Source organism: Peromyscus californicus, unplaced genomic scaffold (genome assembly GCF_007827085.1).
Source record: "Peromyscus californicus insignis strain IS unplaced genomic scaffold, ASM782708v3 Scaffold_15__1_contigs__length_86483966, whole genome shotgun sequence".
In the NCBI taxonomy this organism is placed as follows: domain Eukaryota; kingdom Metazoa; phylum Chordata; class Mammalia; order Rodentia; family Cricetidae; genus Peromyscus; species Peromyscus californicus.
Genome location: NW_026294447.1, coordinates 64,270,048 through 64,295,132, shown reverse-complemented (window position 1 = coordinate 64,295,132; position 25,085 = coordinate 64,270,048). Strand labels below are relative to the sequence as shown.

At 40.7% G+C, this 25,085-nt stretch overlaps 3 gene segments (V, D, J or C); all 3 read left to right on the top strand.

Moving 5' to 3' along the window:
- Positions 1 to 1,503: 1,503 nt before the first annotated feature.
- Positions 1,504 to 2,018, top strand: LOC128110422 (Ig heavy chain V region 108A-like). The segment is given in 2 exon segments: positions 1,504 to 1,555; positions 1,639 to 2,018. Coding segments are annotated over 2 exon segments (426 nt in total).
- Positions 2,019 to 16,496: 14,478 nt separating this feature from the next.
- Positions 16,497 to 16,960, top strand: LOC128111035 (Ig heavy chain V region 108A-like). The segment is given in 2 exon segments: positions 16,497 to 16,548; positions 16,632 to 16,960. Coding segments are annotated over 2 exon segments (375 nt in total).
- Positions 16,961 to 21,327: 4,367 nt separating this feature from the next.
- LOC128110421 (Ig heavy chain V region 108A-like) lies at positions 21,328 to 21,836 on the top strand. The segment is given in 2 exon segments: positions 21,328 to 21,373; positions 21,457 to 21,836. Coding segments are annotated over 2 exon segments (426 nt in total).
- Positions 21,837 to 25,085: the final 3,249 nt, after the last annotated feature.

Genomic DNA, 25,085 nt, shown 5'->3' with positions numbered 1-25,085 from the left:
AATTTTTTTTTAAAAGAGACAATGCAACTTCAGTATAAGCCATGATAAACCAACCTGCAGGGGGGCTAATAACCAGCAGGTGGCACAATGGAGCCAAGAATCCCCAGTAGACAGATGAGGTTGGTGTGGCAGGGTCTCCCAGATCTTTCCTGTGTCCTCTCCTGCCCTGTTCTCACCACTAAAGATAGTATAACAATTTTTAAAACTATAATATGGATAGAGAGACACTCCTAGGACCCAAACCAATCTGAGGTTCTATTGGCATTTGATAATGGATGAGGAAAATACAATAAATTTTCTTTGGAAGATTACTGAAGTTTTCCTATGTGCTAGTGAATGACCCCACCTATGTATAAATAGATAGCACTGATTGGACTCACTGTGTTAATGAAACAAAAGGGGTCAGGAAGTTGGGTAGAGACTTATTGGAAGGTCCCAAGAGGAACATGTGGGGCATAGTGGATGTAGATATGATCATGATATATTTTATCATGGATAAAAATTTCAAGGAATACAAATTATTAAATGTAAAAATAACAATTTTACATATGTTTAGAATTTTCATACACGTGTATTTTGTATACTGCATATATTTCTCCATAATCTCTACCCTTCATTTTCCTTCCCCTCCTACTTTACCTTTATTCTACTAGACAATTTCACTTATACTTCATCATGTATTTATATTCATAGATGTGTGTGAATATGAAATATCTAAGAAGTACTAATGAGAGTCTCATTTATTGTCTGTGTTCCTGAAATGGTCTGAACTAATATGTTTATCTCTAGTTGCATTCATTTTCTATAACTGATGTAATTTCCATATTTCTTGCAGATGAAAAACTTCTATTGTTTTGATGAACATGTCTTCTTGATGAAATCGTCTGTTGACAGACACATAATTTATTTTCATAATTTAGTTATTGTGAGGTTGATACAATAATCATTGTGCAAATATTTCTGAAGTATATTTATTTTTGGACATCTGGATGAGTTTCTTAGTGTATAGTCTGTTGGAATAGCAAATACTAATTGCATATATCTTAATGGAGGTTGTAAATTCTCATAACTTGGCAGGTTTTAAATTTCCCATCAGTGTCATCATCATCATCATCATCATCATCATCATCATCATCATCACCACAACCACCATCTGTACATCAATCTGACAACCTTTTCACAAAGTGGAGCAACTTTCTCAGGCCTGATTCTATTTAGAGCTCAGGTCCTGATGTTACATTCCCAGCATCTGTACAGGGCTAAGGGAAGGAGCATGTTATGTATTTCCTCAGAGAGGATTAGGAATTAGCACTCAACATCCTGCTGCCTGACCCAGGTATACTCTACCACTTTCTTCTCCAGCTGTACTAGACACGTATCTAAGAAGTACCCTATTTATGAATATGCAAATTACTTAAGTCTGTGGTGGTAAATACAAGGAAGTCCACACCCCAGAACAACATATGATCAGTGTCCTCTCCACAGTCACTGACCACACAGGTTTTCACCATGGGATGGAGATGGATCATCCTCTTCTTCATGTCAGTAACTACAGGTAAGGGGCTTTCCAGTTCCAAACCTGAAGAGGGAACAGGGACTGAGGTGACAATGACATCCACTCTGCCTTTTTCTCCACAGGTGTCCACTCCCAGGTCCAGCTGCAGCAGTCTGGTCCTGAGCTGAGGAAACCTGGTTCCTCAGTGAAGTTGTCCTGCAAGGCTTCAGGCTACACCTTTACCAGCTATAATATGCAGTGGGTGAAGCAGAGTCCTGGACAGGGCCTGGAGTGGATTGGAGCTGTTAATCCTGGAAGTGGTGGTACTGGATATAATCAGAAGTTCAAGGACAAGGCCACACTGACTGCAGACACATCCTCCAGCACAGCCTACATGGAGCTCAGCAGGCTGACATCTGAGGACTCTGCGGTCTATTACTGTGCAAGACACAGTGTTGCAACCCACATCCTGAGTGTGTCAGAAACCCTGGAGGAGCAGGAAGCTGCCCTGGAACTGAGATGACAGAGAAGATTAGCCTGGAGACTTGCTCAGAAATAATGAATCTTATTGTGCCTTTGTCTGTCATTTCACAGTCTTACAGGTCTTTGTCAACTTTTCAAAAGGGCTGCTGGGCATAAGGTGATGCTGACTCAGGATGCCCTTAGAGTGAACCATGCCTTGACCAGTTGTTTACCAGTGACCACCTCCATTGACATGATTCCTTTTCAAGAAATTAAAATAGGACTCACTGTAGCAATTATGACATAAATATTTCTCAAATATAAGGGACTGGTCTTGCTGGAGTAGCTGGGAATAAGCTATAATATGAATCAGGCTAGTAAAAGACAAATCAACAGCATGTGCACAAACAAAGTCCCTTTCACAGTCCAGTTTGTTTTCCCTAAAACAAGCCAAGGCAGTTTGTTGGAAGGGGTCTCCATAGATTTTGGGGTAAGTGCTTTAACCTTTTCTATGAAATCTAATTTTATATCTTTAGTTTTTGATACATCTGATTATGAATTGCTTTTGGAAGTAGTAATCAAATCTCTTATTGTTTTAGGACCAGGGATGGAGCTGAGTGTCATGTGGAGTCCCCAGGGTGTGGAGTCTGCTACTTTGGCAACAAGCTGGGCTCCTGCTCAGAAAGCACTGTGGAAAGAGCAGTGGGATTCCAAACTGGGAATGTAGAGACCTGATCCTGTCATCAGCAGCCCTGGTTGCTCATTCCCCTGTTTCCTGAAATTGGATTCTCTTTGTCACCACCATCCACATAGACTGGACCAGTGAAAATGCATCTTACATTTTGCAGGTGTTTTAGAGGGAGGTGTACTCTACTGAGGTTGATTAGCAAGTTTTAGTTTGCATTATTTTTGAAAACGGCCTGTTCTCTCCACATTGGAAACATATAGGAGACCACAAGGACAAGCCAGAATGTGAACCTTATGCTCCTCTGTGCCATCATTTTGAGATGCTTTTTATCAAATCAGCAATAGTATGAGAGGTATTATCAAATTCAGAATGACGCTTTTTACAGTTACAATTTGCATTTTAATGAGTAGATGAAAGAGATAGGGTGGACACTACTTCTTTATCTCTCTGCTCCTCTATAGCTTGTTGCAGATGAAGGAATAAGTCACAAAGGGCTCTGTAGATTTCTGTGTATAGTGGGAAATATGCTTGTGGGAGTGTTAATATCAGGAAATTTATTCCAAGCCCTGATAGCAGCTTGGCTGCTTTGGCTGTTAACCACTTGAGGGCTGACAAGCTGTTGGGCCACTGTTTGGAAGTTTCCTTGTCTGATAATTTGATGACAAGTAATGTTTGTACAGGTCTCTGCCTTTGGTTATGAGTAGCAGTGGACAGGCATTTGTTAATCCATTACTCAAGCCACAGACTAAACTAAGGGATGGTGGGAATTGTTTGCATAGGAGCTTGTCAGGCTAAGGGTATTATTTCATAGATATTTGCCATAGCATCTATTATTCTTGTAGGGAATTTTCTACAATATCATTTTTGAGATCTTTCTATGTGGAGAATGATGGTGGGGTGTCATGGGTAGGATTTGTCATACTTCTCTAATGACTAGAAATATTGTCTGTAATGGTCCAGCCTGAGAAACTTCTTTAAGGTCTTCTGTGGGTATGGATCAATTAATATATTAACATACAGAAGAGAAGTATGAAGAGAAGATGCAAATAATTTAGTAGGAAGACAGTTTTTTCTGGGACTTCCTTTTTCTTTGGTGAGATTGTAGTGCTAGCCTAAGCTGGTTCCTCAGGATTAAATGTTTTAATGTAACTGGTCCCATAGAGCAGCACAACTTATCATCATTTTTTCCTCAATATTGTGAATGAGTCTCTGTGACATGAGACTGTGACACCATGAATATTTCTTAGTAACAGTCAATAGTTAATGAGTTTATCTCAATTATGCTTCAACTCCAATTCATTTATATAAGTTGTAGTTGGTTGGAACACATTAATAATAAACTCAGATTCATCAATAATGTTTCCACATCACATTAGGGAAAGAAATCAAACAATTCCCATTGATGTCATTTAACTGAGAACAAGCCCAGATTTAAATCCCCTACGTGAGTCTTCCTGTGTTGCCTTTTGTTGTATCTGTTTTAGGATCTGAATCTCTGTATGTATCTCTATCTTTTCTTCTGCATCTCTCTCTCTCTCTCTCTCTCTCTCTCTCTCTCTCTCTCTCTCTCTCTCTCTCTCTGTATCTCTGTCTGTCTCTCTGTCTCTGTCTCTCTCTCTCTCTGTCAGTCTCCTTGGATCTCTGTCTCTCTGTGTGTCTGTGTCTGTCTCTCTCTCTTTCTCTCCCTCTCCTTCTCCCTCTCCCTTCCTCTGCAGTCCTCTCTGTCTCTGTTTCCTTAACAAAGATCTTTGCTCTGTATTTGTTGAACATCATAGAAAGCATCACATTGGAAAAGAAAAAGGGATATTTGAGAGAAAAATTTAAGAGAATTTTACTATGGATTAATGACTTTTTCCAGCTGACTCAAATAACTAGTACACGCTTCCTTTTTTGTCAAATAACATCTGCATATTGTTTTATGAAATCCTGGATACACATTTTAGACAATTTATTTGAACGTACATTTTCTGTTTTCATCAAAAGGTTATCATAACACATATACAAACACACATGCATTAGTCTTAAGTCAGGAACGTGGAAGAGCACACAAAATAAGGTTAGAGCTATGTATTATCACTTTATGTAAAAGCTGATTATATAGGAAATCCTAGGCAAGTAAGACTGAGTGTTACAATATTCTCTTAAAGGCAGGTTAAAAAGCCTGAGTACACAGTTGATCACAGTCTGAAGGACTTCAAAGTGTGTTGTTCACTCTGGCTGTGTGATCTAGGAAAAATATCAGTCTCTTAGAATATAAGAGATATTTTTATCATAATTTAATGCCACAACAGTATAATTCCTGTAAGCTAGTTAAAAGTACTATTGTAACATTTTTCACAGAATTCATTTATTGACACAATGAATGTACATGTTAATTGACAACACTTCTGAAATTATGCATTATGCAGTATTCTCTGGTCTCATATTTACTGCCTTTCCAGTCTCAGTACTCTGACCTACACTGTAAAGTCTTTACAGAACATGAATCTACACTGATATAGCATCTTCTCTTATTAAAGAAGGTATTTTATGTATCATAGGGCAAATGATATCCCATAATAGACTTATACTCTATGTGAGATTAAGAGGAAATTTCTAGCAGATCTTATGGATGTAGATGTAATTCTAAATGGTTTTATTAAATAAGAAAGTAGAGCCAAATGCAGAATTAAAAGCCCTAGAGGCCAGAGCAGTAGCTAACAGCTGTGTCCAAGACTGCCTTCTTAACCCTCGCTGCTGCAGCTGTCCTTCCCCTTAAAAATAGACCTACTTCCTGTTTGTCCGTCTTTTTATTGACTTTCTGTTCTGCCTTCTCATTGGTTGTAAACCCAATCATGTGACCTCCTCATCACTGCCTGTCTATACAGACCTCCAGGTCTCTATGGTTGGTATTGAGATTAAAGGCCTGTGTCTCCAAGCTGGCTATGTCCTTGAACACATAGACTCTGTCTGCTATGTGATCGGATTAAAGGTGTGCACCACCACTGCCCCCCTCTGCTATGGCTTGCAATTAGCTCTGACCCCCAGGCAACTTTATTTATTAACATACAAATAAAATCACATTTCAGCACAAATAAAATATCACCATACATGGAAGACTCATGGAGGCACCTAAGCTCTACCATCTCCACTTGTAAATACAGAAGTCACAAAACTCAAACATTCTTCTAATTTCCAGTGGAAAATTTGCATCCTCAGTGGAGGGGAGTGCACAAGTCTCTGCTCACACAGGGCTGAGGCACTGGAGTAGGGAAGGATTGGTCTAGATAATTATTGAGGTGGTTTGAAAGAAAACGGTCCCCAAAGGAAGTGGCACTATTAGGAGGTGTGGCCTTTTTGTAGTTTGTATGGCCTTCTTGGAGAAAGTGTGTCACTGTGGGACAGGGTTTGAAGTCTTCTATGTTCAAGATATGCTCAGTTATGCTCAGTGTCACAGTAAACTTCCTGTTGCCTGGATCAAGATTTAGAACTCTCAACAACTTCCCTCATACCATTTCTGTCTGAAGATGATAGTAGTCTAAACCTCTGAAACTACAAGCTATCTCCAATTAAACCTTATTGCTTATTAGGGTTTCTGTGGTCATCTTGTATCATTGCAGCAATAGAAACTCTAACTAAAGATGTCATTGTTTTTCGCTGCTGAGTAGTATTCCATTGTGTATATGTACCACATTTTGTTTATCCATTCTTCAGTTGAAGGGCATCTAGGTTGTTTCCAGGTTCTGGCTATTACAAACAATGCTGATATGAACATAGCTGAGCAAGTGCCCTTGTGGTATGATTGAACATTCCTTGGGTATATGCCCAAGAGTGGTATAGGTGGATCTTGGGGGAGATTGATTCCCAATTTTCTAAGAAAGTGCCATATTGGTTTCCAAAGTGGTTGTACAAGCTTGCATTCCCACCAGCAGTGGAAGAGAGTTCCCCTAGCTTCACATCCTCTCCAGCATAAGGTGTCTTCTGTGTTTTTGATCTTAGCCATTCTGACAGGCATAAGGTAATATCTGAGTTGTTTTGATTTGCATTTTCCTGATAATTAGGGATGTTGAGCAAAAACAATGACATCATGAGGTTTGCAGGCAAATGGATGGATCTAGAAAAAATCATCTTGAGTGAGGTAAACCAGACTCAGAAAGACAAACATGGTATGTACTCACTCATAGGAGGATACTAGATGTAAAACAAAGATGACTAGACTGTTACTCACAACTCCACGGAGGCTACCTAGAAAACAGAACCCCAGGAAAGACACAGGCATCACCCAATGACAAAGAAATGGATGAGATCTACATGAACAACATGGACGTGAGTGGGGGTAATGAAGGGCAAGGGTCGAGGGAAAGAGAGCTTAGGGGAGCGGGAGATCTCAGCTGGATCAGGAACAGAGAGGGAGAACAAGGAATAAAAGACCATGATGGATGAAGACCACATGAGAATAGGAAGAAGCAGAGTGCTGGAGAGGCCCACAGAAATCCACAAAGATACCTCTACAATAGACTACTGGCAATGGTCAAGAGATAGCCCGAGCTGACCTACTCTGGTGATAGGATGGCCAAACACCCCAATTGTCATGCTAGAAACCCCATCCAATGACTGAGAGAACCGGATGCAGAGATCCATGGCCAGGCCCCAGGTGGAACTCCAGGAGTCCAATTGGCAAGAAAGAGGAGGGTTTGTATGAGCGAGAATTGTTGAGACCAATGTTGGATAAAGCACAGGGACAAATAGCCAAACGAATGGAGACACATGAACTATGAACTAATGGCTTAGGAGTCCCCCAACTGGATCAGGCCCTCTGGATAAGTGAGACAGTTGATTGCCTTCATCTGTTTGGGAGGCATCCAGGCAGTTGGTCCTGTGCTCATTGCATGAGTTGGATGTTTGAAACCTGGGGCTTATACAGGGACACTTGGCTCAGCCTGGGAGGAGGGTACTGGACCTGCCTGGACTGAATCTACCAGGTTGAACTCATTCTTCAGGGGAGTCTTTGCCCTGGAGGAGTTGGGAATGGGGGTGGGCTGGGGGAAGCTGGGGGGGGAAGACGGGGGAGAACAAGTGAATCCGTGGCTGATATGTAAAATTAAATTAAATTAAATTATAAAATACAAAAAAAGAAAACCTAACTAAGACAATAATACTACAGGGTCTGCTTTTCATTCTGTTTCAGCTTCCCAAAGTCAGGTCCCTATCTGCCCTCCCTTGGTTCTTGAAAAGTTTCAAGTGTGATGATTTCAAGGGCTACAGGTATGTGGACCTGGCCTTGTAAATCCATTACAGGGTCTGTCTGCATCTGAGCTATCTCTGACTATTCTATTACAAGTTAATACCTACTGGCCCTGGATTTTCCAAGCTTTGGAAAATGGGATACACTGTTGGGAAATGAAGATATTGTGGAGTCAGAAAACAAAAGCCATCCTTGATCAGCCTCATCTCCACTTCCAGAAATACAGCTAAGGACCAGTTATCCCTGAGGTTTATATCTTTGACTGCACAGGAGACAGCTTTCATTACAGTAAGACAAAGTGATGAGATATCACTGTATGGCACAGGACACACACAAACACACATATTCTCTGTTCTAAGACCAGTAAACCCACTTAGGACCTCTCTTGAGTTTTGTCTCTGTTATAACTTTGACAAGTCTGACCACTGAGGACACCATGCTGTATCATTTCGTGAGACAATGAGAGTGAGGATAGTTTGGCCAAGCTCTCGACACAGTCCTCCCTGTGGTGGGGCTAAGGAATGGTGCAAACTGTGCTCTGGACTTTAAGGAGTCTTCAGAGCAATCATATATATCAGAAGGAACACTGAGGCATTATTAGCAGTGAAACAGGGCCTATCAATATGAGTAGGGTATATTATCTAAAGAGGGAAGTGTAGATAGGAGAATGTTAGAAATCAAAGTGTACTTGCATTCATGGAAACTCCTGCACAGTTTCATAGACATTGCACCAGCTCATCACATATTGTGATACTTATATTAGTTTAACCTAATGGAAGAATGTCACATCATCTCTCTCAAATCCCTAAGAGCCAAGACTTTTGAGAATGCACAGCATTATTTAGAAGGATATCTATATGAATCTATTTTGCTTAAGCCAGCCGGCACTCCTGCACATTGTCACTCATGATAGACCTTCAGTAACCCACCACACTGGACTATGACATGTAACAAGATAGCTGTTAACAAGGTCAGAACAGAATCTGAAATTCAAGCAAAGCTCATCCAGCTCCCTGAATTGTAGGGATAAGTGTTCCTCCATGATGAAAGGGTGTTGCACTCTGGAATGACAGTACACAGTACATCATGTCCATCCTGACAAATGAGAGAAGAGAAGTCAAGCTTCAGCCAGGTCCCAACAGCTTCTCTCTTGCAATATTAGGTATGTTAGAGCAAAATGTGCATGTATTCTGAATTTCTGTAACATGTATTTTTGTGTTAATTTCAGACATTTAATGACAAACATACACAAAATCTTACGCAATGTTAATGGTTTCTCTCATTCCTGGCAATATTACAAAACTGTCTTTTGTCTGTGAAAACACTCAGCTCCTGAAAAATTTTACTAATACTTGTCTTGTCCAGGAATAAGAGGACCTTGACTTGGAAAGGTAGGTATGGTGAGAAAAAGATGTCTAAGTTCACTTACCCTCCATTCACGGGGATCCCTATCAAATAGATCTCTGCTTTCTTTATTCCCTTCAATACAGCCAAATATGCAATCATGACTCACACTGAGTCACAGCCCAGATTTGCTTGATTTCTGTTTCTTCTCACTTGTGAACATATTTTCTGGAGTTGTTAACTGATCTGTGAGCATCACACTGGTTTTTCTTCTTTCTGTTGTCTCCTGGATCTCAGTGTCTCAGGAATTCTTATATGGATATGTGATGTGCTGCATCTGAGATCAGGACACATTGTAATCATCTGATTCAGGTGCTCTGACCCAGGTGTAGCCTGATGAAGCTATAAATGACTCTGTCTGCTGTAGTCACTGTAATACCAGTGGGTACTGCTAGGGCTGGCTCCAACTGCATCCAGGGAAGACTCTGGTATTCAAAGGACATTAATAATAACACAAGCACAATTTAAAACCAATCTCTGACACATCTAGTCACAAACTCCAGAAAAACAAGACCATTTCTTCCTGCACCTGAGCTCTGTGAACACTGAAGTTTCAGGAATATGTTCCTCCTCAAGAGAGACAGTGAAACTTCAGCATAAGCCAAAACAAATCTACCTGCAGGGGAGTTCAGGACCAGCAGGGTGCACCATGGGCCCAATAATCCACAGGACAGGAGTGAGGTGAGGAGTGGAGGGGACTCTGGAGCCTCTGTGGACTCCTTTTTACAAGCCTATTAGGTGAACTACAGCTGCTGCTGTTTGTATGTGAAGTTTCCATATTCAAAATCAGAAAAGATTATTAAATATTTCAGATATTTATATTTTATTGTTTTTTTTTTAAGAAGATTTACATTTTTTTTGTTTTTTTTTTTTAATTTATTTTAATTTATTTTGCAATATAATTCAGTTCTACATATCGGTCACGGATTCCCTTGTTCTCCCCCCTCCCGTCCCCCTCACCTTCCCCCCAATGCCCCCCCCCCCATTCCCATCTCCTCCAGGGCAAAGCCTTCCCCACAGACTGAGGTCAACCTGGTAGACTCAGTCCAGGTAGGTCTAGTACCCTCCTCCCAGGCCGAGCCAAACAATCCTGCATAGGCCCCAGGTTTCAATGGGAGTCCAATTAACGAGAATGAGGAGGGTTTATATGAGCGAGAATTGTTGAGACCAAGGTTGGATAAAGCACAGGGACAAATAGCCAAATGAATGGAAACACATGAACTATGAACCAATGGCTGAGGGGTCCCCACTGGATCAGGCCCTCCGAATGGGTGAGACAGTTGATTGGCTTGATCTGTTTGGGAGGCATCCAGGCAGTGGGACCAGATCTTGTGCTCATTGTATTTTATTGTTTTTTAATTCTATTTATTTATTCTTATTTTTTGAAAAAAAAACCCATGTATTTCATTCAATATATTCTAATTGTGATTTCCCCTCACATATCTTCCTGATCTTTCCTACATATCTACACACTGAACTCCACACCCTTTTTTTCTCTCTATAGAAAGCAAATAGGCACAAAGAGAGTATTTTTTTTTTACATCACAAGAAACATACACAAGACAAAAGAAAATAAACATAAAAATACAAGATCAGAAAACATGGATTTAAGCAAAAGAACATTGAGACCAAGACTTTAACCTGTGCCGGCTGTGTGCATGATGTCACAGATTCCGTGAATTCTTACGTGCATCATCCCTACTGTGTCTGGGAGACACTGTTCCCTTGCAGTCATCTACCCCTATGGATCTCACCGTCTATTCAGTTTTCAAGTTGTTTCCCAAAGTAAGGTCTAACCATGTAGTTACTTTGTGCAACCAAGAACAATGGCATCATCACATACTGTTTTCAGCATGCCTGGGCCCTCTCTCACTGTTAACTCATAGAGAGATATCATGTACCCAAAAGTGAGATGTTCAATAACTTGTGTCTTTGAGAAGCAGAACTGTCCATCCATTTAGGTATCTCTGCTCAAGAATTCACAAGTTAAATAAAATGCAAAGCTCATCCATGTACTTTCTATTTAGCTTTCTGCAAGCAGATATTACACATAACCATAGAACATAATGAGAACCAGATGACTGAGACCCATTGAAAATATTCAGAACCAGACCACTGAGACAATACTCTTAGCTAAACCACAAGTATTATCCTGACACCTCTAGTTTTGCTGCACTTTTATTAGTTTTATTGTTTTTGATAAATACTGTAACAGCTGATCCATAAAACCACACCATGAAATGAGCTCAAAATTATTCCATCACTTGAAGAATATCTCAAGTGTAATACTAGGCTGTTCATTATTTCCAGTCTTTTTATTATAGAAATAACATTGCATTTTATGTGTCCTTTCCATTCCACACGTCGTATTCCTTTGCTCCTGGTATCCCAACCCTTCCTTTTTGTCATGCCACATGCATTCTACACACTATATAATTATATATTTACTTCCATAGCAAGATTGTAGACAGATTTCACTACAGCTTCCTTATAATTGTTAAATTTTGTTAACTCTACCCCAAACTATCACTTTTCTATTTCCAACACCACTTTATGTTTGAATCTTTGTGTCTCCATTAGCTATTCCTTCCACATTCATTTTATCTGTATTTCATCAAATGTAATCCCTTAATTCCTCAAACCAAAATGAACCTTTTCTAGTGTCTCTGCTTTTAGAAATTAAACACAGAAAACAAAACATTACAGCTTGGAATCACATGTGAGATAGAACATGAAACATTTGTGTTTTTGTATTTGGGTGACCTCATTCAGCATATTTTTTTTCAATTTCATATTTTTTTCTAATTCCACCTGTTTACCTGTAGATTATACGATTAATGTTTTCCATTGAGTAGTATTCCATGGTCTATATGATTCACATTTTTTATCTATGTGTTTGTTGTTGGACATCTATATTGATTCCATTTTCTCAGCTATTGTGAATATAGCAGCAATGAACATGGATGTGCAAGTGTCTCTGTAATAATATGTAGAATGATTTGAGTATAAGCTTTGGAAGGATATAGCTGAGACATATCACAGTTCTATTTCTTATTTTTTGAAGACATCTCCCAAATGATTTCCAAAGTAACTATACTAGTTTACATTTCCATCAACAATGAATAAGGATTACCCTTCTCTCATATCCTTGCCTGTATTTGTTTTCTTGTTTATGGTTATTCTTACTGAGGTAAAATCAAAACTTAAAGTTGTTTTAATCTGCATTTCCTTGGTAGATAAGGACTTTGGCTGGAGGACACAAAAGAGAAACCAACTTTGAACTTAACAGGAAATTCTCCCTCCTGGCTAGAATACCTAGTATAGAAAGGTGCTCTGCAGCCTGCAGTGAGAGAAAAGGCATCAACGATCTTCCACAGTACCAGGACTTACGATCTACAATATCAGCCTTCCAGGCAGGATGTACCCACTGGTGCCTGACAGTTACTTGGTGACCAACTGCTTTCTAATTGTATTTGTAGCCTGCTACATATGAAAGCCTTCACCCCATGTAAGCATGCTCAACAGCCCATGGCTAGGGCTGACATAGACCTAGTAGACCCTAGTTGTATTACTCAAGGTCTAGTTGTCAAACTGACTTATAATACTTATCTTTATACCCAATAGATTAGTGCTGCTCTCAGCCCTGACCTTCTGTATGCTGTGTAATGGTCAATGCAGACATTAAAAATGGTCAAAGTGCTGAGAATGAATGAGTACTTTCAAAGATACAGGAGACTCATTGAAATCAACTTTGATATCAACCTCCCACCCAAAGCTCAAGGACCATCAGAAACAGGGAAAAGAAACAATGTAAGGTTCAGAGAATGAGGTTAAAGACATGAACTTCTGTATACAGATTCTCATTGCACAAAGGAACTCTTAGCATCTGTAGTTACCAGCACAAGACCTGCACAAAATCAAACCAGTCCAATCGACAGCAGGAAAGCCTGGGGAAAGACTAAGCAGGTGAAAGTGCCTCTTGGCAAAGCTGACGCCATGAGTTTATTTCTGAGAGCCACGTCTTAGAAGAAGAGAACTGAACTCCATAAGGTGTCATCTAAGTTTCACACACAGGCCTTGGCATATATATGTCCTGCACCCACTACTAAACAAAGTGTTAAAAAGTTTTAAAAGTTTACAACACAGGTGGGGGAGGGATTCCTCATGGACCATTCCAAGCTGAGGAGATTTTCAGCGCACTTGGTCCTGACAGAGCTGACAGTTTCAGGAAGTCTCTCTCTCTTGTCCAGATGGGAAGTCCGGGGCAGGATGGGAGCTCTTGTCCAGAAGGGAAGTCTGGGGCAGGATGGGAGCTGGGGGACGGTCTCTAAGTCTCAGGAAGTGGCTGGGGTCTCGGGCGATGATGGGCGTGGGGGCAGGGCGTGGAAATTACAGGGTCTGCCTGGGGTCTTGGAGAAGGGGAGCCTTCATGGTGCGGGTAGGGGTAGAAGGGATCCTGCCCAATGGTCAGAACCTGGGGCCAAGTTGGGCAGGTCATCCCTGGAGTGACTGATGCCCAGGGATGGGATCTAGGCTGAGCTCAGGCACTCACCTCTTGTCCAGAAGGGAAGTGCCGGACAGGATCCCAAGCTTTTTTTAAAATTGTAACTTTGTATTAGAGCTTGATGTCAGGGTATGTGATGCCTCCAGAAGTTGCTTTGTTTTATAGGATTGTTTCAGATATCCTAAGCCTTCTGTTTTTCAATATGAAGGTGAGTATTGTTCTTTCGAGGTCTGTGAAGAATTGTGCTTGGATTTTGATGGGGATTGCTTTGAATCTGTAGATTGCTTTTGGTAAGACTGCCATTTTTATTATGTTGGTTCTACCTATTCGTGAGCATGAGAGTTATTTCTATTTTCTGATATCTTCTTCAATTTCTTTCTTCAAGGACTTAAAGTTCTTGTCATACAGGTCTTTCACTTGTTAGAGTTACCCCAAGGTATTTTATATTATTTGTAGCTATTGTAAAGGGTGATGTGTCTCTGATTTCTTTCTCCACATAATCATACTACAACCTACAGCTCCAGAGAAGCTAGGAAACAAGGGGGACCCTAAGAGGGATGCGTAGATAACCTTGGGAAGGGAAACAGAGGAGATTCTTATGAGTAAACTGGGGATAAGTGGGGGGGGGCAATAGAATGTAGGAGATGGATGATAATAACATTGAAGGTGCCTGATCTGGCCTGCCTTGGTAATCAGACTGGTGAATATCCTAATAGTCATCATAGAGCCTTCATCCAGCAACTTATGGAAGCAGATGTAGAGATCCACCACCAAGCTCTAGGAGTCCAGTCAATGAGAAGGAAGAGGGATTATATGATCAAGGAGGGGGTCAAGATCATGATGGGGAAATCTACAGAGACAACTGAACCAAGTCAAAGGAACTCAAGAACTTTAGGCTGACAGTTGTGGAACCTGCTTGGGACCAGACTAGACCCTCTGCATATTGGAGACAGTTGTGTAGCTGGGTCTGTTTGAGAGGCCCCTGGCAGTGTGTTCAGGAGCTATCCCTGGTGCATGAGCTGGGTTTCTGGAGCCCATTACCTATAATCTACCCCTTGTTCTTCCTGATAAAGCAGAGAGGGACTTGGTCCTGTATCAATTTAATGTTTCAGGCTTTGATGTCCCTCATGCAAGTACATATTCTTTTGGAGGGGTGGAATGGGGGGTGGGTCCAGGGAGAACGTGGGGGAGAGCGGGAGAAGTGATAAGGAGGCATCTGTGGTTGGTACGTAAAATGAATTAAAAAAAAAGAAAATGCAACTTCAGTATAAACCATGACAAACCAACCTGCAGGGGAGCTTAGGACCAACAGGTGGCACAATAAAGCCAAAAATCCCCAGTAGAGCGATGTGGTTGGTGTGGAGGGGACTCCCAGATATTTCCTATGTCCTCTCCTGCCCTGTTTTCACCACTAAAGATAGTATAACAGTTTTTAAAACTATAACATGGATGGAGAGAAACTCCTAGGACCCACACCAAACTGAGGATCTATTGGCATTTGATGATGGATGAGGAAAATATAATAAATTTTCTTTGGAAGATTACTGGAGCTTCCCTATGTACTAGTGAATGACCCCACCTATGTGTAAAGAGATAGCACTGATTGGACTCACTGTGTTATTAGTTAATGAAACAAAAGAGGTCAGGAATTTGGGAAAGTCTTATTGGAAGGTGCCAAGAGAAACATGTGGGGCATAGTGGGTGTAGATATGATCATAATATGTTTTATACATGGATAAAAATTTCAAGGAATACAAATTATTAAATGTAAAAATAACAACTTTACATATGTTTAGAATTTTCTCACACGTGTATTTTGTACAGTGTGTATTTCCCCATAATCTCTACCCTTCATTTTCCTTTCCCTCTGTCTTTACCTTTATTTTACTAGACAATTTCACTTATACTTCACCATGTATTTGTATTCCTAGTTGTATGTAAGTATGAAATATCTAAAAACTACTAATCATTTAATGTCTTTGTTTTTGAGATGGTCTGAACTAATATGTTTATCTCTAGCTGCATTCATTTTTCTATAACTGATGTAATTTCCATATTACTTGCCGAAGAAAAACTTCTGTTGTTTTGTTTATATAAACATGTCTTCTAGATGAAGTCGTCTGTTGACAGAAACATGGTTTATTTCCGTATTTTAGTTATTGTGACGTCACAATAATCATTGTTGTGCAAATATTTCTGAAGTATATTTATTTTTGGACATTTGGATGAATTTCTTCATGTATAATCTATTGGAAAGGCCAATACTAATTGCATACATCTGGATGGAGGCTGTAAATTCTCATAACTTGTCAGGATTTAAATTTCCCATCACTATCATCATCATCATCATCATCATCATCATCATCATCATCACCACAACCACCATCTGTTCATCAATCTGACAACCTTTCACAAAGTGGAGCAACTTTCTCAGGCCTGAGAGTTCAGGTCCTGATGTTACATTCCCAGCATCTGTACAGGGCTAAGGGAAGGAGCATGTTATGTATTTCCTCAGAGAGGATTAGGAATTAGCACTCAACATCCTGCTGCCTGACCTAGGTATCCTCTACCACTTTCTTCTCCAGCTGTACTAGGTACTTATCTAAGTACCCTGCAAATGAATATGCAAATTACTTGAGTCAGTGGTGATAAATACTGGAATGCCTACAACCCAGAACAACATATGATCAGTGTCCTCTCCACACTGAGCACACAGGTCCTCACCATGGGATGGAGTTGGATAATCATCTTCCTCCTGTCAGTAACTGCAGGTAAGGGGCTTTCCAGTTCCAAACTTGAAGAAGGAACAGGGACTGAGGTGACAATGACATCCACTCTGCCTTTCTCTCCACAGGTGTCCACTCCCAGGTCCAGCTGCAGCAGTCTGGTCCTGGGCTGGGGAAACCTGGGTCCTCAGTGAAGTTGTCCTGCAAGGCTTCAGGCTACACCTTCACTAGCTACTATAAGAACTGGGTGAAACAGAGTCCTGGACAGGGCCTGGAGTGGATTGGAGCTATTAATCCTGTAACTGGTGGCACTGACTACAATCAGAAGTTCAAGGACAAGGCCACACTGACTGCAGACACATCCTCCAGCACAGCCTACATGGAGCTCAGCAGGCTGACATCTGAGGACTCTGCGGTCTATTACTGTGCACGAGACAGTTTTGCAACCACATCCTGAGTGTGTCAGGAACCCTGGAGGAGCAGGAAGCTGCCCTGGGACTGAGATGACAGAGATGGTTATCCTGGAAACTTGCTCAAAAATAATCATTCTGGTCTGTCATTTCACAGTCTTACAGGTCTTTGTCACCTTTTCAAAAGGACTGCTGGGCATAAGGTGATGCTGACTCAGGAGGCTCTTAGAGTGCACCCCACCTCCACCTGCTGTTTACCAGTGGCCACCTCCATTGACATGATTCCTTTTCAAGATATTAAAATAGTCTCAGAGGGTGAGTGGAATCTGGGGGCGGTGTTGCTTGGGTTATAGGGTCTGATGGGCCACAGTGGTAGTCTGACTTGTCTGCAGGAGGTCTGCCTGCCAACTGGCCTGAAACTGGGACTGCAATGGGTGGTGGTGTAGGGGCACAGAGTTTTGGCCCTGGGCCCAAAGCCTAGGGTTGGGGTGTACGGGTGTGAGGACAAAGACTCACCTCTTAGTCCAGTTGGGTCCTGGCAGGAAGACATGCAGAGATGACCTGCCACATTAGTGGAAGCCCATGAACCATGGACTGGTGGCTGTGTAGCCCCCATGGGACTGGACTAGGCCCTCTGGATACAGAGGAAGACATTTGTTTGGTTGGAACTGTTTGGGGGGCACCCAGGCAGGGGGATCAGGATCCGTCCCTGGTGCATGGGCAGGATTCCGGAATCCGGTGCCTGTGATGTGACCCTTGCACAGACTTGGTGTAGTGGGAAGGGCCTTGGACCGGCCTAGACTCAGTATGCCAGGCTCTGCTGACTCCCCATGGGAGACCTTGATTTGGGAGATGTGCGGATATGGGGTGGCTTCTGAGAGGGGGCTGGTGGGTGGGAGGAGGGAAGAGGTGGGGTCTGTGGATAGTATGTGGAGTGAGTAGAAAATTTCTTAATAAAGAAAAATGAAAAAAAGAAATTAAAATAGAACAAAATGTAGCAATACATTATGATACAAATACATCTTAAATCTAAGGGACTGGAACTGTTGTTGGAGTAGCTGGTAACAAGCTATAACATGAATCAGTGCAGTAAAAGACAAATCAACAGCATGTGCAAAAACAAAGCCCCTTTCACAGTCCAATTTGTTTTCTCAAAATAAGCACAGGCATTTTGTTGGAAGGGGTCCCCATAGTTTTGGGGTAATTGCTTTAACCTTTTCTATGAAATCTAATTTAAAGCCTTTAGTTATTGACACATCTGATCATGAATTGCTTTTGGCAGGAGTAATCAAATCTCTTATTGTTTTAGGATTAGGGATGGAGCTGAGTGTCATGTGGAGTCCCCAGGGTGAGGAGTCTGCTACTTTGACAACAAGCTGGGCTCCTGCTCAGACAGCACTTAGGCCAGAGTGGTGGGATTCCAAGCTGGGAATGTAGAGACCTGATCCTGTCATCAGCAGCCCTGGGTGCTCATTCCCCTGTTTCCTGAAATTGGATTCTCTTTGTCACCACCATCCACATAGACTGGACCAGTGAAAATGCATTACATTTTGCAGGTTTTTTAGAGGGATGTTTACTCTACTGAGCATGATTAGCAAGTTTTAGTTTATATTATTTCTGTAAATGGCCTTTTCCCTCCACTTTTGAAACACATAGGAGACCACAAGGACAAGCCAGAATCTGAGCCTTATGCTCCTCTGTGCCATCATTTTGACATGCTTTTATCAAATCAGCAATAGTATGAGAGGTATTGGCAACTATAGAATGAAAATTTTTACAGTTAAAGTTTGCATTTTAATATGTAATTGAAAAAGACAATGTGGAAGCAGCTTCTTTATTATCTGTCTTCTGCTCTATAGCTTGTTGCAGATGATGGACAAAGTCACAAAGGGCTCTGTAGATTTCCTTCAATAGTGGGAAACATACCTGAGGAACTTCATTCCAAGCCCTTATATCAGCTTGGCTGCTTTGGCTGTTATACACTTGAGTTCTGGCAAGCAATTGGGCCACTGTTTGGAAGTTTCCTTTTATGATGACTTGATGATAAATAATGTTTATAGTGGTCCCTGCCTTTGCTTATGAGCAGCAGTGGACAAGTGGTCGTGCATTCATTACTGTAGCCACAGACTAAAGTGAGGGGTAGTGAGAATTGTTTTTATAAGGTCTTGTCAGGCTAAGGGTATTATTTCATACATATTTGCCAAAACATCTACTTTCCTATAGGGAAATGACACTTAACCCAAATTTCTTAACATAATTTTTGAGATCTTTCTGTATGGAAAATGGAGAGGGAGAGGTGTTCGTGGGCAGGACTTTTTTTTTTTTTTTTGGAGTGCTACCAAGTGACTTTATTAGAATGGATACTTGAAGATACTGACAGGTGCTATCCAGAGACAGTTTTGTTGATACTGTTGCTCATCTTGCTTTTCATTCTTTGATGACAGATACTGACTCTTAGAACATATCACATGCCAACACGTGTTTCTGTGACATGGTGACATTATTATGATAAGACAAATCTGAACTGCACACAAAAATGCAACATCTACATTTTAAAATGTTCTTTCTTTTTAATTGTCACAGATGGAGAATCCTCTCCAGTCCTGAAAGTGTGGCTCAGTAGATGGACTTCCTACCAAACTTGATTTAATAACCAACAACCCAAAGATAGGATGCAGGAATACAGCTGACACCTTCATTACCACGCATGGGCAGGATTCTTGATACTTCTCTAATGACAGGAAACACAGTCCGTAATTGTCCTACCTGAGAAACTTCTTTAAGGCCTTTTGTGGGTAGGTTCCATTATTAATATGCTAACATCCTGAAGGAACATATGCAGAGAAGATGCAAGAGTTTTAGTAGTCCAGGCGGTGGTGGCACACACCAGTAATCCCAGCACTCAGGATGCAGAGCCAGGTGGATCTCTGTGAGTTTGAGGTCAGGCTGGTCTATGGAGCGAGATCCAGGACAGGCACCAAAACTACACAGAGAAAACCTGTCTTTAAAAAAAATAACAGATTTAGTGTGAAAGCTTTTTTTTCCTGGGACTTTCTTTTCATTTGGTGAGACTGTAGTGCTAGCCTAAGCTGGTTCCACAGATTAAATGTTTTAGTATAACTGGTCCCATAGAGCAGCACAACTTCTCACTATTTTTTTCCTCAAGATTCTGAGTGAGTGTTATGGTTGTCTTAATGTGGATGTTTCTTAGTAGCAGTCAATACTTGATGACTTTATCTTAATTAGGCTCTGGCTTCAGTTAATTTATGTAAGTTTTGTAGTTGCTTTGAACACATTAATAATAAACTCAGATTCATCAATACTGTTTCCACATCACATTAATGATATCATTTAACCAAGAGCAAGCCCACATTTGAATCCGCTACTTGACTTTTCCTGTGTTGCCTTATGATTTCCCTTCTGTTGTAGGATCTGAATCTCTGCATCTATCTCTGTCTCTTTCTCTGCACCTCTCTATTTCTCTCTCTCTCTCTCTCTCTCTCTCTCTCTCTCTCTCTCTCTCTCTCTCTCTCTTTTTCTGTCTCCATGAGCCCCCTTTTCCTCTGTCTCTGTGTTCTTCTGTCTCTACATCTCTTTGTCTCTCTGTTCTCCTATATCCATCTCTGTCTCTTTCACCATCTGTCTGTCTGTCTGTCTGTCTGTCTCTCTCTCTTTCTCTCTCTCTCTCGTGTGTGTGTGTGTGTGTGTGTGTGTGTGTGTGTGTGTGTGTGTGTGAATCCTTAACAAAGATCTCTGCTCTGTATTTATTGAATGAAATTGTCTGTGGACAGACACATAGTTTATTTCCATAATTTAGTTATTTTGGTGTTGCTACAATAATCATTATTGTGCAAATATTTCTGAGGTATATTTATTTTTGGACATCTGGATGAGTTTCTGCGTGTATAATCTGTTAGAATAGCAAATACTAATTGCATATATCTGGATGGAGGTTGTAAATTCTCATAACTTGTCAGGATTTAAATTTCCCATCACTACCGTCGTTATCATCATCATCATCATCATCATCATCATCATCATCATCATCGCAATCACCATCTGTACATCAATCTGACAACCTTTTCCCGAAGTGTAGCAACTTTCTCAGGCCTGATTCTATTGAGAGCTCAGGTCCTGATGTTACATTCTCAGCATCTGTATAGGGCTAAGGGAAGGAGCATGTTATGTATTTCCTCAGAGAGGATTAGGAATTAGCACTCAACATCCTGCTGCCTGACCCAGGTATCCTCTACCACTTTCTTCTCCAGCTGTACTAGGTACTTTACTAAGAAGTACCCTACTTATGAATATGCAAATTATTAAGTCTGTGGTTGTAAATACAGGGATATCCACACCCCAGAACAACATATGATCAGTGTCCTCTCCACAGTCACTGAGCACACAGGTCCTCTCCATGGGATGGAACTGGATCTTTCTCTTCCTTGTGTCAGTAACTTCAGGTAAAGGGCTTTCCAGTTCCAAACCTGAAGAAGGAACAGGGACTGAGGTGACAATGACATCCACTCTGCCCTTTTCTCCGCAGGTGTCCATGCCCAGGTCCAATTGCAGCAGTCTGGTCCTGAGCTGGTGAAACCTGGAGCCTCAGAGAAGTTGTCCTGCAAGGCTTCTGGCTACACTTTGGATACCTATGCTATGCAGTGGGTGAAGCAGAGTCCTGGACAGGATCTGGAGTGGATTGGGTACATTGTCCCTATATTTGGTAGTACTGACTACAATCAGAAGTTCAAGGAAAAGGCCAAACTGACTGCAGACACATCCTCCAGCACAGCCTACATGGAGCTCAGCAGCCTGACATCTGAGGACTCTGTGGTCTATTACTGTGCAAGGACACAGTGTTACAACCACATCCTGAGTGTCTCAGAAACCCTGGGGGAGCAGGAAGCTGCCCTGGGACTGAGATGACAGAGAAGATTAGACTGGAGACTTGCTCAGAAATTATTATTCTGAGAGTGACTTTGTCTGTCATTTCACAGTCTTACAGGGTCTTTTTCAACTTTTCAAAAGGGAAAATGCTGGGAATAAGGTGAACCTGACTCAGGATGCCCTTAAAGTGAACCATCCCTTGACCAGTTGTTTACCAGTGACCACCTCCATTGACATGATTCCTTTTCAAGAAATTAAAATAGAACAAACTGTAGCAATACATTATGCTATAAATATCTCTTAAATCTAAGGGACTCGAAGTGCTGGTGGAGTAGCTGGAAATTAGCTAAAATATGAATTAGGCAAGTAAAAGACAAATCAACAGCATGTGCACAAACAAAGCACCTTTCATAGTCCAATTTGGTTTCCCTAAAACAAGAAAAGGCAGTTTGTTGGAAGGGGTCTCCATAGATCTTGGGGTAAATGCTTTAACTTTTTCTATGAAATCTAATTTTATGTTTTTAGTTTTTGATACATCTGTTCATGAATTGCTTTTGGCAGGAGTAATCAAATCTCTTATTGTTTTAGGACCAGGGATAGAGCTGAGTGTCATGTGGAGTCCCCAGGGTGTGGAGTCTGCTACTTTGGCAGCAAGCTGGTTTCCTGCTCCCACAGCACTGTGGAAAGAGCAGTTGATTCCAAGCTGGGAATATAGAGACCTGATCCTGTCATTAGCAGCCCTGGTTGCTCATTCCCCTGTTTTCTGAAATTGGATTCTCTTTGTCACCACTATCAACCCAGACTGGACCAGTGAAAATGCATCTTATACTGTGCAGGTGTTTTAGAGGGAGGTTTAGTATACTGAGGATGATTAGCAAGCTTAGTTTGTATTATTTTTGAAAATGGCCTGTTCTCTGCACATTTGAAACACATAGGAGACCACAAGGACAAGCCAGAATCTGAGCCTTATGTTACTCTCTGTCATCATTTGAGATGCATTTATCAAATCAGCAACACTATGAGCGGTATTATCAACTTCAGAATGAAGGTTTTTACACTTAAAAATTTAATTTTAATAAGTAGATGAAAGAGATAAGGTGGACACTACTTCTTTATTATCTCTCTGCTGCTCTATAGCTTGTTGCAGATAAAGGAATAAGTCACAAAGGGCTCTGTAGGTTTCTGTCTATAGTGGGAAATATGCCTGTGGGAGTATCAGGAAATTTATTCCAAGTCCTGATAGCAGCTTGGCTGCTTTGGCTGTTAACCACTTGAGGGCTGACAAGCTGTTGTGCCACTGTTTGGAAGTTTCCTTTTCTGATAATTTGATGACAAGTAGTGTTTATACAGGTCCCTGTCTATGAGTAGCAGTGGACAGGCATTTGTTAATCCATTACTCAAGCCACAGACTAAACTAAGGGGTGGTGGGAATTGTTTGCATAGGAGCTTGTCAGGCTAAGGGTATTATTTCATAGATATTTGCCATCTATCATTCTTGTAGGGAATTTCTACAACCTTATTTTTGAGATCTTTTTATGTGGAGAATGATAGTGGGGGGGTCATGAGTAGGACTTGTCATACTTCTCTAAGTACTAGAAGCATTGTCTGTAATGATCCAGCCTGAGAAACTTATTTAAGGTCTTCTGTGGGTATGGATCAATTAATATATTAACATACAGAAGAGAAGTATGAAGAGAAGATGCAAATAATTTATCAGGAAGACAAGTTTATTCTGGGACTTCCTTTTCCTTTGGTGAGACTGTAGTGCTAGCCTAAGCTGGTTCCACAGGATTAAAAGTTTTAGTATAACTGGTCCAATAGAACAGCACAACTTGTCATCATTTTTTTCCTCAATATTTTGTATGAGTCTCATGACTGTGACACCATGAAGGTTTCTTAGTAACAGTCAATAGTTGATGAGTTTCTCTTAATATGCTTCTACTCCAATTCATTTATGTAAGTTGTAGTTGGTTGGAACACATTAATAATAAACTCAGATTCATCAATAATATTTCCACATCACATTAGGGAAAGAAATCAAACAATTCCCATTGATGTCATTTAACTAAGAGCAAGCCTACATCCCCTACATGACTCTTCCTGTGTTATCTTCTGCTGTAGGATCTGAATCTCTGTATCTATCTCCATCTTTTCTTCTGCCTCTCTCTCTCTCTCTCTCTCTCTCTCTCTCTCTCTCTCTCTCTCTCTCTCTCTCTCTCTCTCTCTCTCCTCTCTCTCTCTCTCTGTCAGTCTCCTTGAATCTCTGTCTTCCTGTGAGTCTGTGTCTGTCTCTTTCTCTTTCTCTCCCTTTCCCTCTCCCTCCCTCTGTAACCCTCTCTCTCTGTTTCCTTAACAAAGATCTTTGCTCTGTATTTGTGGAACATCATAGAAAGCATCTCAAGGGAAAAGAATAAGGGATATTGAAGAGAGAAACATTTAAGAGAATTTTACTATGGATTAATAACTTTTTCCAGCTGACTCAAATAAGTAGTACATGCTTCCTTTTTTTGTCAGATAACATCTGCATATTGTTTTATGAAATCCTGGATACACATTTTATAAATTTTATTTAAATATACATTTTCTGTTTTCAGCACGGTTATCATAAAACACATACAAACACTCATGCATTAGTCTTCAGTTAGCAACATGGAAGAGCACAAAAATACAGGTTAGAGATATATCTTATCATTTTATGTAAAACTGATTATATAGGAAATCCTAGGCAAGTAAGGTTGGGTGTTACAATATTCTCTAAAAGGCAGGTTAAACAGCCCGAGTACATAGTTGATCACAGTCTGAAGGACTTCAAAGTATATTGTTCACTCTGGCTGTGTGATCTAGGAAAAATATCTGTCTCTTAGAATATAAGAGATATTTTTATCATAATTTATTGCCACCACAGTATAATTCCTGTAAGCTGGTTAAAAGTACTATTAAAACATTTTTCACAGAATTCATTATTGACACAATGTATATACATGTTAATTGTCAATAGTTCTGAAATTATGCATTATTCAGTATTCTCTAGTCTCATGTTTACTGCCTTCCCAGTCTCAGTACTCTGACCTACACTGTAAAGTCTTTACAGATCATGGACCTACACTGATATAGCATCTTCTCTTATTAAAGAAGGTATTCTATGTATCATAGGGCAAATGATATCCCATAATAGACTTATACTCTATGTGAGATAAATTATGTTAAGAGGAAATTTCTAGCAGACCTCATGGATGTAGATGTAATTCTAAATGGTTTTATTAAATATGAATATATAGCCAAATGCAG